General features: G+C 47.0%; 1 protein-coding gene across 1 annotated transcript in view; it reads left to right on the top strand.

The window, feature by feature from the left end:
• LOC126546083 (neprilysin-1-like) overlaps positions 1-14701 on the top strand; it is a 32176-nt gene that overhangs the window by 13756 nt on the left and 3719 nt on the right. The window contains exons 2-3 of the mRNA XM_055062027.1: positions 5618-5902; positions 7485-8501. Coding sequence (XP_054918002.1) covers positions 5618-5902; positions 7485-8501 — 1302 coding nt within the window. The remainder of the gene's footprint in view (positions 1-5617; positions 5903-7484; positions 8502-14701) is intronic.

Below are 14701 nucleotides of genomic sequence, written 5' to 3'. Positions count from 1 at the left end.
CAGATGTTTATGACGGGCGCCGTAGGCGAGGACTCCGAATTTTGACCTCCTGGGGTTCTTTAAGTGCACCTAAGCCTACGTACACGAGCGTTTTTTGCATTTCATCCTCAGCGAAAAGCGGGCGCCGTGGCTGGGAACTGAACCTGCGACCTCGTGCTCAGGAGCACAAAGCCGCGGTCGCCGTTGCGGGTAAGTCGTGATTTTTTTTTCTCTTGTAAATATCCTCGATGATTTCGTGTGCCTCTTGATCCCTGTACCTGATTGAGTTTTGCTCCTTCAAAGAAAGGCTCGTAGCCGCATGAACGACAGCATGCCCGAAAGATGTGTGAAGACATGCCTTTTGAATTGTTCTGGCGTGAGCTCTCATTAAAGCGAGCACCAGTCTCACCAATGTGCATTTTTACAAAAAAAAAAAAGAAAAGAAAAAAAGTAAACGTTGCACACTAAGCCACTCACGTGCGGCTCTTGTTCTTGTGCGTGAAGGCACAACACCGGAAGGATATTGCCGTTGCACCCAACAACTTGGTGGATATGATCATGCTTGGATGTGATCATGCTATGGATATGATGTGTGCTTCTTCGTCGACTCGCGGGTTGTTTCTGTGTCCTCAACGCATGGCACATACGAGGCTCATATAGGTGATAAGTATGGACGGACGGACGCGCGGACGGGACACCACCTTCGCCGATCGAGTAACAGACGGGTAAGTAGTCGGAGTAGAAAAACAAAATATTTACTTACCCAGTAATGATAAAATGAGTTCTTATAGTGCAAAAAAAAAGAAAAAAAATATCAACCCTTTCCCTACCGGAAAGTGGGGGTAAGCGAAGCTTGTCCTGCGTGCACCTGACCTTCGTCACGGTTAAGTAACCCACAGGTAACGGCGCCAGATTGATTACGCCTCCCGCTCCCTCAGCTCAGGATCTTCTTTTCGGTGCTGTCGCATTGCCTGGGCTCGGGCGTCCTACTTAAAAGCGCGTTTATAGTCTGACGTTATCGGCGCGCGGGCGAGCGTCGCTCCACGCCGGGCGCGTCGGAGCGCGTTGGCTGCGCCAGTGCATCGAACCATCGGTCGGACTATAGATGCTGTTGTTCTCGTCAACGTGACGTAACGTGCGCGCGCGCTCATGCTACGCCAGACTATATTTAGCTCTTAACGGCGGGATCGGCACGCCGACGGCGAGCCCTTTCACGGGCGAGTTCTAGCCGCCGCTCGTCGAAGGCTGCCAGTTCCTCGGGGGAACGCACAACGCGTGCCCGTCCCATCCGTATTCCGAGACTGAACTGAACGGAAACGAAATCGGCGCAGCGCGCGCGATACCTTTTTCTGCCCTTTCCCTCCCCGGCGGAAGCGAAACGGCTCTGATTGGTTGCGCGCGTGGCGTGAGCGCGCAACCAATCAAACCGCCGTATATTGTATGCGCTTTCCCGCAGCTGCTCTGGTCTGGGAGCAAATGGTTTTTTTTGTTCGCGTGACTGTACATCGCCACCGAAACTTGTGAGCCAATACAAGCTTCGCTTGAAAAGGTGCACCAGGAACCGCACTTCATTTGTACAAAGCAGATGGGTTGATTGATGAAGGTAAACCCTGTTGTCTATGTTCGGCGTGCCAAGTGTTCTTTTTTTTTCTCCTCTTTTGTCTCAGCAGTTGGAAAACTGATCCCCCGCCTATCTTGTCAAAGAGCGAACTTTTTCTACTTGTTTATCGGTTCAATGTTCGACAGGGCTACACGACAAGGACGGTTGAAGCAGCTCATCCGACTAGACATATAGCATTTGATCCTTGGAGCGGTGTGTACAAAAACTGTAAGTGAGCCGTATATAAAGAATATTAGAGACAGAAACCTATAATTTGAATGTGCATTACATTTGAAAGTGTATTGTTTCTTTTTCTATCATACTTATTACTCGTCAGAAGCCAACAAACGCCGACACCAAGGACAACATAATAAAATAATAAATAACGTTTAATATAATAAAAATCGGGCCCCTCGGTTAACCCCCTTTCTTCTCGTTTATACTTATTACTCGTTGTTCTTTGTTAGTTGGCGCGCATATCAGCCCTGCAGCAAATAATATTTTTCTGGTTATTGGTACTATTTGCCGCCACTTCTGCTATCCGCAACTTGGTATTTTAGAGGTAACTTAAAACGTTTTCGCATTGAGCGCCAATAGAAAGAGACATTCTGAAGGTCGCTTGTTACATTATCTTTCGGGGTACCCTATGCTTGGCTTCAGATACAAAACGTACACTGGCATTTATATCTTTCTCCGTTACACAGCACTATTGCCGTGTTAACATTACGAAAATCTCAATTTGCTAATTCTCAGAACATCCTAATGTTCTCGAAATCGCTTTAATGTCTGTAAGTTTTCTTTTCTGCGAAAACATAACTGGCTATTCATACGACTCTTATTGTAGTGTGTTTTAAAGCGAATATTTTTTTCCTCTTTCGCCCGTTTTTGTGGTTGGTCGATGGTCGGTCTCAGCAAGGAAAACGTTCGCTCCCTCGTTCGCTCGCTCGCTCGCTCGCTCTTTCGTTCGTTCGTTCGTTCGTTCGTTTACATTGACAATCATCTTCGATGGTTTCTGCACAACTTGTAATGCGAAGCATTCTTCTTCGAGTCCAGTCACTTCTTTTTTTGCGGGCGAGCCTATCTAGCTGTTTTCTTGAGCTCACCGTTGTCGTGGGTCAACGAGGAGTATTATGTTTGTTTGTTTGTTATATCGTTTTTAATGTTTCGATCGCTCCTGCCACCCGCTTCATGGTCTGCCTTGCCATAGTGGGTAACTGCCACTGTTTGGGAGAAACACCAGCACTACGAATAACAACAAGAACAAGGAATGGGCAGGGTTTCGAGCCCTTTTTGAGTCACGGCGCTGCGTACGCCTCTGGAGCGCTCGTGGTTGGCAGAATATGCCCTGCGGCCGTCCATGAACCGATGGCACAGCAGTTCCTTCCCTGGCTGGTACAACCCCAGGCTGCGATCGATGTCCCCACACGCCGACAGAACCGCGACAGGGACGTCTCCGGGCCACAGACACCCACGCGGCCCGGCTGAGCGCCACCATGAGCGAGGTAGCTACTGCTCCCCGCGGCTACGCTTCGAACCTGAGCGGTATGCGAGCATCATTGATCCTGGCAGCAGCCACAGAGTTGCGCGCCTGAGGAAGAACAAAAGCAGGGGTGGTGGGTGTGAAGGCCTTAAAGCAGACTTGAGGGTAGCACTCGCTTTGCACTGAGTACGTAAGCAAGAGTCACGACAAGGGGGCGTGCCGCAAGAGCAGCGCTTATCGGCCGATGAAGAGAGACCGCTGATCAAGAAAGCCCGATTTAGGGGGTATTGGGGTTTAGCATCTGGTTGGTTGCAAATGTTTTTTACAGCGAAGCTGTACATAGCTAGCTTATTTGCCCGTCCGCACGTCTGTCGCATGTACACCGAAAAGTCATCCGGCACTACCCCATGTCCACGCGCGAAAAAAGAAAAAAAAAGAGGAGATACGCGCGATTGGTTGCGCCAGTAGTGACGTCGTTGCTCTCCGTCGCAGCCGAGCGGGCGCGCAGAAGTTTCCCTCCGGCTCCGAAACGGATAGGCCACGCGTCATATGTACTCCTGCGGAGCAGGCAGCTTTCGATCAGCAACACCGCGAGCAGAACTGGCAACAAGCTCGTCTACGCCGTGCCGATGCTGCTGCCCGGGCACAAGAACAGGCTCGTGCAGCCGATCGCAAGCAGTAACTGCGCGTACCGAGGATGCGGCAGCCTACCAAGCCATCGTTTAATGAACCGTCGGGATTAACCCAGTGATAAACGCCGGGACCGCACGTTTCAGCTTCGCTGGTTAACTATCTGTACGGAGTGCATCGGCAGTGATTTTTTTCTATATGTATGGACATAACTCTACTGTCAGCAAATTTTGGAATACATTTGCAATCGCGACACTGCATTGAAAGGTTGGGCTGTGCTCCACCGATTAGTGATCGTTTATGCTCAATTAATCTCTCATTGACCTACATAAAATTGTCCTACATAAAACCGACGCAGCTAAAATGCATTAAACGCAGACAATTACTTGGTATTACTTGGGCAGAAGGAGGAACCTGGGCGTGCGGTACATAGAAGTTGGTAAAGTAGGTAGTCGATACGGGATCAACATGGGGGCGAAATGCGAAAACACCCTTGTGCTTAGATTTAGGTACACGTTAAAGAACCCCAGGTTGTCCAAATTTCCGGAGTCCCCCATTACGGCGTGCCCCATAATCAGACAGTGGTGTACGTAAAGCCCCAGAATTTAATTTTTTTTTTAATTCGTGGTCAACGTTGCGTTTACAGCTGGCAATAAGTTTAGCAAGATATGCGCCGCCGTGCAGAGTAAGAAAGGACAGTCGAACGGGAAAAAAAGAGAGAAAAGAAAGGGACTGGGCAGGTGTAATGTAAAGCATACTAACAAGTTTGACGAATGCAGCATAGGCGTATTATAAAGTTGCTTTTAGCTGCGGTCGCATTTATGCAGGGCTAACAGTCTCTTGCAATAATCACAATATAAATGAACATAAACTATTGTTTACAGGTGGAACGTCGTCTAATCTTTCGTTGTTCTGTTGTGATTTCAAAGGTACTCCAACATTAATGGACAGTAAAGTTCCATCGAGACATAAGAACGAAGAAGTGCGCCTTATGGTCGAGGCGTGGCATATCATTAATAGCGCTAGCACGTGCTTAAGTAAACCCTAGATTACCTTCCATAAAGAGGAATGTTATATATCGTTACCTTTCGCAGTGGCCCTCGCGCATCCGTGAGTGACGGGCTGGCACTGCCTTTTTTTGAGCATGCGCTAATAGGTTTTGTCTTTTACATCTCTTACGTTACTGTGATACCTTTCAGTTGATAATCAGCGTTTGTACTGACCTTGTTCTTCTGACCGTGTTTTCCACGCCTTTCTTTTCCGTATCGTGAATCCATACCAACATGCTCCGCTTTCTGCCATTAGAAGTTTAGTCTTGCTGAGATGTGTTTCCTGCGTATTCACTCTACAAGGCTTTGTGACCTGTTTGAGGTTTGTTGCACTCTGAGCAGTTGTGCGCATCAAACTGTTCATTCCGTGGCTATTATCAAATTCACTGGCTTACGATGAGAATGTTTTTCCTAAAATCGAGAGACTCACAAAATTTGGTTTTGTGAAATTTGCTTTCAACTTAATAAATTAAATTTGAGAGGGGGTTAAGGGGGGGGGGGGTATAGAACGTTCCCAAAATACACAGTCGGTTTTGAGGGACACTGTATTGGAGTGCACCGGATTAATTTCGACCACGTGGAGTTCGTTAACATGCACCCAAAGCGCGAGTGTTTTCTTTTTCTTTTTCTTTTTTGCGTTCCGCCCACATCGGATTGCGACCACTGCGGCAGGGAAGTGAATCCGGTACAATGTGCTCAGCAACGCAGCACCATAGCCACTGAGCCTCCACTGAGGCGGGTTGTCAACTTTATTGAGCTATAGGTACTTTGGACACCATACTTACGAAAAACATGGCGCAGCACCTTGAGACTTTAAGACGGTCGATACTTAGACGCAGCCCGCCGAGTAAGTGTCCCATATGACCACCACTATTGCAGCCTGGCGTAGGAGTGAACAGAGGCCCGAGCGACCAGACAACCGTTCGCGCGACGGCCGCGAAGCGCTACGGTGCTTTGGTGGCCGCGGTCTCGTGCGGCGTCGCCATTTTGGTGTGGCTCTGTGTGCGCCTCGCGTACGAGGCAGATGCCGGCCGCTGCGGCTCGCCCGAGTGCGACCGTTATGCGGCCATGCTGCACAACAGCTCTGCTCCAGCCGCCAATCCTTGCGAGGACTTCTACGAGTACGTGTGCGCTCGGTGGTCGGGCCCTCAAGACTCCGTTCAGGTGAGCGCGTTGCCGCACTCACGTCTCATCTCTTATGTTACAGCTCCACATGCGAAGATGAGAGGAGTGCGCTTCGGACAGCTTTGGGGCACTTCTAGATGACAGGCCCTTCACAGAGAAAATCTTGGGCCCGTGGCCTCTTGCGTCTGCCATGTGCAAGGCTACAAAGGCACTGCTACGTTTTTTTGAAATGCACCAGTCTGTATGACCGCCTTTGACTAATTCAGCAATTAACGCTTGCCTGTGTAACTGTGCAAAGCGTGAACTTTTCCTTCTCCTTTTCCAATTCCCCCCCCCCCCCCCCCCCAGGAGGGTAGCCTACCGGGCTCGGCCTGGTTAACGTCCCTGTCTTTCCTTTATGACTTCTGTCTCTGTCTCTTTCTCTAGTCGAGATGCATTTAACTGTGGGAAGTACAACTTCGACAGAGTTTCTCGAAGTTGCGTCGTAGTCTGGCCGATAATATCGTTAAAGCCTTGAATGTTGACGAATGTAGCAACTGTGCCGTCAAAGTGTTTGGTACGTCCTAGCGTATACCGCAGCTGCTGCCACGGCTTATCATCGGACGCTGACATCTCGCTGAGTTCTGAGCTGACTTTCAGTAGGAGCCAGGCAAGAAGACCCCTCTGGGACCCACATGCACATCATGATGGCACCATATTAAGTTGTTCTATCTGTTGTCAATTCAATATACTCAAGAATATTTGATTGATAGGCTATTATAGTTGGCTTTCCATAATTGAAGTAGTAATCTAGCGCGATAAAAATCACAGAGACAAGAAAGGTGGACAAGGATAAGTGCTAGTAGTAGGGCTTCTTTTTGTCCACCTGTCTTGTCTCTGTAATTTTTATCGTGCAAGTTACTTCTTCAATATACTCAACTTCGACTTGTTTTCAAGAGTAGCTGTGAATTGGTAACGATTCATTCTAAATGAACCGCTGTGTTCATTACTTAAATCGTCATTGCCTGTAGCGCAGTGCCAAATTACAAGTAGTAAATTTACAAGGTGGCACGGGCTGATATATGTCACAAAAATTGAAGTATGATAGCTTCTAACTTATCCGATTTTCCAGTGAACGAACTTCCACAGCCCAGATATAATCAATAAAATATCAGTGAAAAACGTTTTATTCGCCATTTGAGAAATATTTTGAAAAGACAGCACTTATTCAAGAGACTGCGGTCTCTTCTTCATATCATTCCATTGAGGAAGTGCTACAATTTACGTTCGGCTGACTATCGATCGTCCATAAACTAACATCGCATGCACGTCGCACGTTTTCTACATTTTATGCGATACAGAAGTAGACCTACGTAACTGTCAAGGTTTGCTCTAACAATTGTAATATTTCACTTCGGGGTGGAGGCACGCCTCTCTTTCTGGATCATTTCAATGGAGGACACAGAACAATAAGATTGCTTTCTATATTGCCTCCTTTCTCCCCGTAGGACCGTCGTAAGTGTTGGTCATAAAACCGCGACATGTAATATATATATAGTCCTTTGTCGCTTGTATCGCTTCGTGATGTCAGCATATGCAACTATATTATACACAACGCACAGTGCTCTCAATTCTGTGGCAGCACGTCCTTCAGGCAGAAGTGGTGCGCGAATCCTTCACTTTGCTGTTGAGGCTAGACGTTCCCGCCAGCAACCAACGGGCATCGCACAAAGCTGCAAAGCTGCTGCAAACTTGCCTGGCCGTCGCTCAGACCAGCCGGAGCCCGGCCGAGCCGCTCATTCGCTTCCTGCGTCACGTCGGCCTCCTGTGGCCTCTTCCGTCGCCCGTTGTCGTGCTCGACCTTGTGGTCCAAATGTCCCTCTACTGGGGCATTCCAGTATGGGGCGCCTTTCGCGTGGACACTTTCAACCGAGACATCCGTCACAGGCCACTCCTTGTGTTCGGCGAAGCGCGGGTGTTCGACGAGTGGCTCGAACGGAAGCGCGCCATGCTGAAAACGGCGCAGTACGAACTGTACTTGTCTTCCTACTTGCGTGCATTTGGTCTACCTGCCGACCGCGTGAACGACACCATGGTAGCTATCGCGTACGCCGACGGCGTGGTCGAACATAGCCTGGTTCCGTTTCGGGCCGGCGAAGCCGGCGACGACCTCATAATTATGGCCAGCTTGATGGAGGGCTCAAACCTGACGGACACCTTGAACCGGGTAGCCTACTGGATCAAAGAGAACTACACAGCAGACGACATTCTCCGCGTGCATAATATTCAGCTCTTATTGGCGATGTTGCGGCTCACGACGATGACACCGGCGGGCGTGCTCTCATTGAGCTTTGGATGGAGCGTAGCTCGACAGCTGGGCCAGTACGTGTCTCGCGACCTGGCCATGGTGCAGTACTTCGCATTCGAGGCGGCAGAGGAGAGCCTGCAGCAGGACTGCTTAGATTTCGTCTGGTCTTTCATGACTATCAGTGTGGGCGCACCCTACGTGGAGCGCAGTGCTTCTACGGAACTCCGTCAAAGTGTAGCCTCCCTCATCGGGCAGCTTCGGGACAGCCTCGAAAGCATCGTCCGTGACAGTGCTGTGCTGACGCGAGACCACCAGCAGAATGCCAGTTTTCGCCTGCATAGCATGAAAACGGTACGACCTTCTTTTTTTTCTTCCTGCCAGTTGTCAGAACTACAGCGTCACCACTGAATCAGTAATATGCGGGCGCGTAACTAATAAAGTTATCATGTGTACGCCCAGGTAAACATTAAAGTGACCGGCAGTGCAATAGTACCAGTTAACAGTTACGTAGTTGGTTACATAATCTGAAACTCGCCCCTTAATTAAGCGATCGTACAGTCAGTCATCTATACAAATGTTACTCGCATGTAGGCCATTCACGTTAGTGTGCATGACTGGCATTTGTAACACTGAAATACACGTAACAGATTGATTTCGCCTTGGTGCCAGCGAGCGGAGTGCTTTGCCGCAGGCCAAAGACACCTTGACGGGCGGCGCTTATTTCGTGAATCACGTAGCGACATAGTGAAGCAATGCAGGCGTATCTCCCGGCTTCATTGCTCCTGCGTCAGCGCTATCGCCTACTTTCGCAGCAGCCGCCACTCACCGCGGTATCTTCACTTTTCTCACAAAGGAACGAACCCAAAAGTGCTGGCATGCTCTGCAGCCAAAGCGTACAGGGCGCGCAGCACGCACGAAGGGCACGACATAGGTGCTGTTAGACGTGTGGCTTACTTCTGTGCTGTCGCCGTACTAACTTGTGCAACTGTAATCGTGGCTTCAAAGTAGACAGGTGAGGTACAACTCATCCGAGTAAGGAGTTTGACCGTTAATTAGGGTGCGTCAGGATAAAAATTTTCACGTTTAGGTTTTAACCGAAGAACGTTGAAACCATTCGGAAAAAAAAAGGGGGGGGGGGGGGGATGCAGTGGTGAAACTAAAACAACAACGCGATTCTGCTCTGTAATCCTTCTGGAATTCAAATACTTCATTCTAATGGCCGCATTGCAGCGTTGCTACACGACCGCTGTGTATTTCAATGCAGAAAAGCGACGAATATCTCTTCTCTCATTTTACACCTGTTTACACAGCAGGCTGCACATGTTTCCTCTCTAATCCACACCACTTTCTTCCTGTCTCTTAACGCAACGCGTAACATTTTCTCCCCATATGCTAGTACTGGTAAAAATTCAAAGACTATACACTTTTATTTTCAGGGATTACGGTAATAAGAAGCGGGTCATGGCTTAAGAGTACCTGCCATATGTGCTCCGTAGCCATTTTATTCTTCTAACTGTCTTCCTCATCATCCTGGTTTCCTATGACTAAGCGCTCTAAGTGAATGTACTCCTGCGCAGCTTGTGGAGGCAGACTACCAGTGATGAACCCTTGTTCTACCGTCATGCTCTCGAACACTATCTTTCTGCACAATAGTACTCAGCGCTAACTTTAGACTTTGCCAATTAAAATATTCAATGATTAGTTGTAGACCATCTTCAGCGTTGCTGAACAGGACAAAATTATTCTGCAAATTGCACTTTGATAAATTGTTCTCCGTTGATCCTTACACACATATAGTCGTTGTTTAACTGTTTAAATATTTCTTCCAGTCATGCAGCGAAAAGCGCTGGAGAGATTGTGCCTCCTTGCCTGACACCCTTCTTAGTCGGTATTTTTATGTTTTCGTTGTGAAAAATTATGGTAGCTGTCGAATTTCGGTAGATATTTCCTAAGGTATATAAACGTATGCTTCCTCGATATCTTGAATATACGTAGGTTCTTTCATTTTTTAGTTTTTTTTTTTTTTTTGAAGTTCGAGGGGTAAAAATGGGTGCTATATTTAATGAGGAAAACCGGCGGGGAGAAGTTGGAGGTTTGGTTGTACAACAGAAAAACCGGGGAGAAATCGGCTGTTTTGCTGTCTGGTGGCCCAACGTTAGGATTTTCCTGGTAAGTTTTACAAATTATTATTAACACAAGCAGTTTGCTCCTTTTGGACACAATCGTTCTACAAGCGAAATAACTTACAAGAACATGTTGTGGCAAAGAGAGGTGCTCGCAAATCATGTGAAAAACTCACCTCTACTAATCCTCGTTGTTAGGCATTATGGTACATTTGAAATAAGCCACATAAACAGAAACAACAAATGAATACGAGTTTGGCGATCCCTCTTTTACTTTGTTTTGTGCACTTTTTTAAACGAAGGAATAAAGTACAAGTAGTGCAGAAGACGTCTAGCGCTTTTGATTATCTTACAAGCCTTTGTTTACGTAGTACATTATCGTATGCATTGTGAGCATTTCTGTCTCCATCTTAGACCTGTCAGGCCTTTTGTCCATGTCTGTTGTCGTCTTGTTTTACTGGTTCCCAATATACACCCTTGCAACAAAATTAATGAAATCTCAACTAGACAAATTACCCATCCTTCTTTGAACGTAACGTAGCCAGGGAAACACCCTCTCAACGTCACAGCTACTGTTCACAATACAGAGCAACGTCATCGCTGCGTCAATTCGCTTACTAGCGCATTACCGCGGTTTGCATGTATGCTACGTGCGGAAAATGCGATGCAATGTCCCATGGTCGCATTCTTTTAAACGCGGCTACTAAAGACGCAGCAAGCTTTCGTTCACTCAAAGCTGGCATGTACTGAATATATTATAGATATTTTTTTTATAAATGCCGGTTTTCGCATGAGTGTTATGGAAAAACGAGGCATATACCACATTGGTATTAATAATATTAATAATACATTGACCACTTGCTCACAAAAAGTCGGAAGCATTCATTAGTTTCGTAACCCTAGCATTTATTATTATACTTTACGAAAGGGCCAACTTCGGGCAGAAATCGAGTTTAACCTGATTTTCAGAAATATTGTTCGGGGTGCAAAAATCGGATATTGTCAGGCTTCACTCGAAAACGAAGGACCCTAAATATTTGCATTGTCTTAGTGATTGCCATTATTTGTCTTGAATCGAGGCCATTTAGTAATCTATGTAGGCCGTATCAAGATGTTAATTATATTCCGCGGACTTCTCAATTACGCGGTCGACGACATGAATGCGATCTATTGCAGAATATCCCTTTCCAAAGCTAACATGTTGTATGGAGTGATTGAAGTGTTGCCCTGATTCTATTCAAAGTTACCTTAGTGAATATTTTGTACATTAACGAGAGAAGCTGATGGACCTTTAGTTCATTTCTTAACGTCTTCCTTATTGTGAATTAATATTTTGACATCCTTTGAAGTCCATGGTACGCATGAAGTCATGAAGGGCATTGTGCATAAAACGGTCGCAAGCTTTTCGAGTACAATGCCCCGCCATCTTTTATCAGATCGACTGTTATTCTATTTTTTCTTGCCACTTTTACCTTCAACATACCTTGCAATACCCTCCTAACTTCATCCCTAATTACTTCGGAGTGTCTGTTTCTTCTTTACAGTTACGTCTAATCGTTGTCGCGTGGCTATTTTTGGTATTGCACAGTCATAGGATGTCTCTGCTGCCTTTATTATATCACAGACATTTCTGATGGCATTGCCCCGCTCGTCTTTTGTTGAATACATCTTATTTCTTTCAATATCAAGTTTCCTTCTTGCTGATTTCATGATTCGCCCATTCTTCGGTGTTTTTTTCCATCTTTCTAATGTTATTATTTCGAATGTTACTTGGTTTCCGCTCGCTGATATTTCAATAGTTCAGTTAGATCTGGCCTCTGGGGTCGGTCACTTTCATGCTATATCATTTCCTTATAAGAGTCTGTTGCTTGGCAGATGTTGCCTGTTTTATGTATTGATGCCGCGCACCTGATTGCGATCGCAGCCTCTGCAAATTATTCTATTTCATCTCTTATTACTTCTGTGCAATACTTATCCTCATCTTCAAAAGCCTCATATTTGTTCCCCAGCACCAGCATGAATTCATCCGCCTTTGCCCTGATTGCTAGAAGGTTGGCATGTATTCCTTTCTAACTTTCCCTTTTCTTTCTTCAAATGGAGGGCAATCCTGAACCTTAATAACCTGTATTCACTGTCCTTTGAAACACGTCCGAAGAAACGTACGCCTTGTCTTAATGTCATTTGAACATTTAGCAATCTTCATGAATACGAGATTCTTGAACATATCATTCTTTATTTCACTACCATCGGAATAGCGCATAAGCATGCGCAGCTTGACCAGCAGGACCCGCCATGGTAGCCCAGTGACTACGGCGATATGCTACTGAGCTCGAGGTCACGGCTTCCATCCCGACCGCGGCGGCCGAATTTAGATCGGGGCAAAATGCGAAAACGCTCGTGTTGTTAGATTTAGGAGCACGTTAAAGAGCCCCAGACGGTCAAAATTAACCCAGAGTATCCTACTACGGCGTACCTCATAATCAGACCTAGGCTTTGGCGCATAAATTCCCAGAATTAAGTTAAAAACCAAGTACACGCTCAGCTTTTGTCAAAAGAAAGAACGCATGACCGCAGATGACTCCAGGACGACGACTCTTGTCGAACCTTCTTAAAAAAATCACCGTCCAAGCACTCCGTACACATGGTTAACTAGCGAAGATGAAACGTGCGGCCCCGGTGTTTATCACTGGGTTAATCCCGACGGTTCATTAAACGACGGCTTGGTAGGCTGCCGGATCTTCGGTAGGCAGTTGCTGTTTGCGCTCGGCTGCACGGGCCTGTTCTTGTGCCCGGGCTGCAGCATCCGCACGGCGTAGACGAGCTAGTTCCCTGTTCTGCTCGCGGCGTTGCTGATCTAAAGCTACCTGCTCCTCAGGAGTACGTATGACGCGTGGCGTGCCCATTTCGGAGCCGGAGAGAAACTGCTTCGCATGCGCTCGGCTGCGATGGAGAGCAACGACGTCACTACTGGCGCAGCCAATCGCCCGCCCCCCTTTCTCTCTCTCTCTTTCTTTTTTCATGCATGCGCATGGGGTTGTGCCAGAGGAGTTTTCCGCGTACTGTACAGTTTTCTTTTTGACAGACAGCCGGACGGACGAATCGGCTAGCCACATACAGCTTCGCTGTGAAAAGCTCTGGGGAAGCCCTTGTCCTCACCATCGAGAATCTTCTAGGGCTGGTAGTTCCGTGGTTGCACTGCGACATAGTCAACAAGACGTGAAAAATACTTATGTAGGTTAATAACTTATTTTTTCTTTCCACAAAAGTGCGAATATCCGGGCCCGTATTGACAAAACCGTTCTATGGTCACTTGTATGTGCGTTTGCGACTAGCCACTGCCACTGTGGCATCGTTATCACGTCGGTACTTATCATGAGTGGAGGTCCCCGAACATCGTCCAATCAGGAAACGTTGGTACGTAAGCCAAGTTTTCTGAGTACGGACCCAGTTTATGAACAGGACGCTGTTATCCTCTTTTGTACTGTCATCCAGCATACCGTTATTTCTGGAAGGCTCTCGTGGCCACTAAACTTCACGTGGAAGGCCAGTGCGAGCAAAAACAGCATGCCCATGGTTACTTAGCCCATTAGACCATGAAAATGTTGTGTTTCTTTCAGGCAGTTAAAAACTGACTTGCCAACTCACGTACTATCGGTAGACAAACTTCAGTGTTAAACATCCACTATTTCATATGATAAATCATTCACCCGATTCACATCGCTGATTTCTTTCACACATTTATATGTCTACCTGCTCGACGCATGGACAGTCTTTGTCAAAAGTATATAGGCTACTTCGCGCCTTCACCATATGTCTTTCGGCTGTGTGATACGGTTCCAGTGGCACTCCTCGCACTCGAACTTACGGCATACCACAGGAATTCCCTTAAATAGCCCGTACAGACAGCCAGGTGGTCGCCAGCAACATAGCCCGTATACTTTCGACAAAGAATGTACAGTGCTCAGCGATTGAAACGCGATTCTCGGACAACATGACGGCCGGTGCTTTCTTGCGCCACCGGTGGACGCTGGTGACACTGAGATGACGCATTTTTGGGCCACATGAAAGCGAGAATCTTTTTGATGCAGCGTAACTGCATTCGGCCTCCTCGGCGATCACCCAGCGATCACCGGTCCAGTGACGAAAGAAGTGCCGGCCGCCATGCTGTCTGAGTATGGCGTTTCAATCGCCGAGCACTGTACATGTTTCCTTACACTTATCCAATATAGTTACAGTGGAGTCACCTTTCACGAAGGTGTGTTTTTCATTGTTCACACTAATCAAAAGTGCACTTCATTAATTACGCTATGCGCTAGTTGCAATGTTGCTGGCCCGTCTAATCACCACATTCTTTTTTAGAGTTCAGGTGAAGTAAAGTTAGTTTTTGACAGGAACATTACAAAACCATCGTTACAGGAGACAAAGACT

The sequence above is a fragment of the Dermacentor andersoni genome, chromosome 1 (genome assembly GCF_023375885.2).
Source record: "Dermacentor andersoni chromosome 1, qqDerAnde1_hic_scaffold, whole genome shotgun sequence".
Lineage (NCBI taxonomy): Eukaryota > Metazoa > Arthropoda > Arachnida > Ixodida > Ixodidae > Dermacentor > Dermacentor andersoni.
The sequence above is the reverse complement of the archived record's forward strand: the minus strand, read 5'-3'. Positions and strand labels throughout refer to the sequence as shown.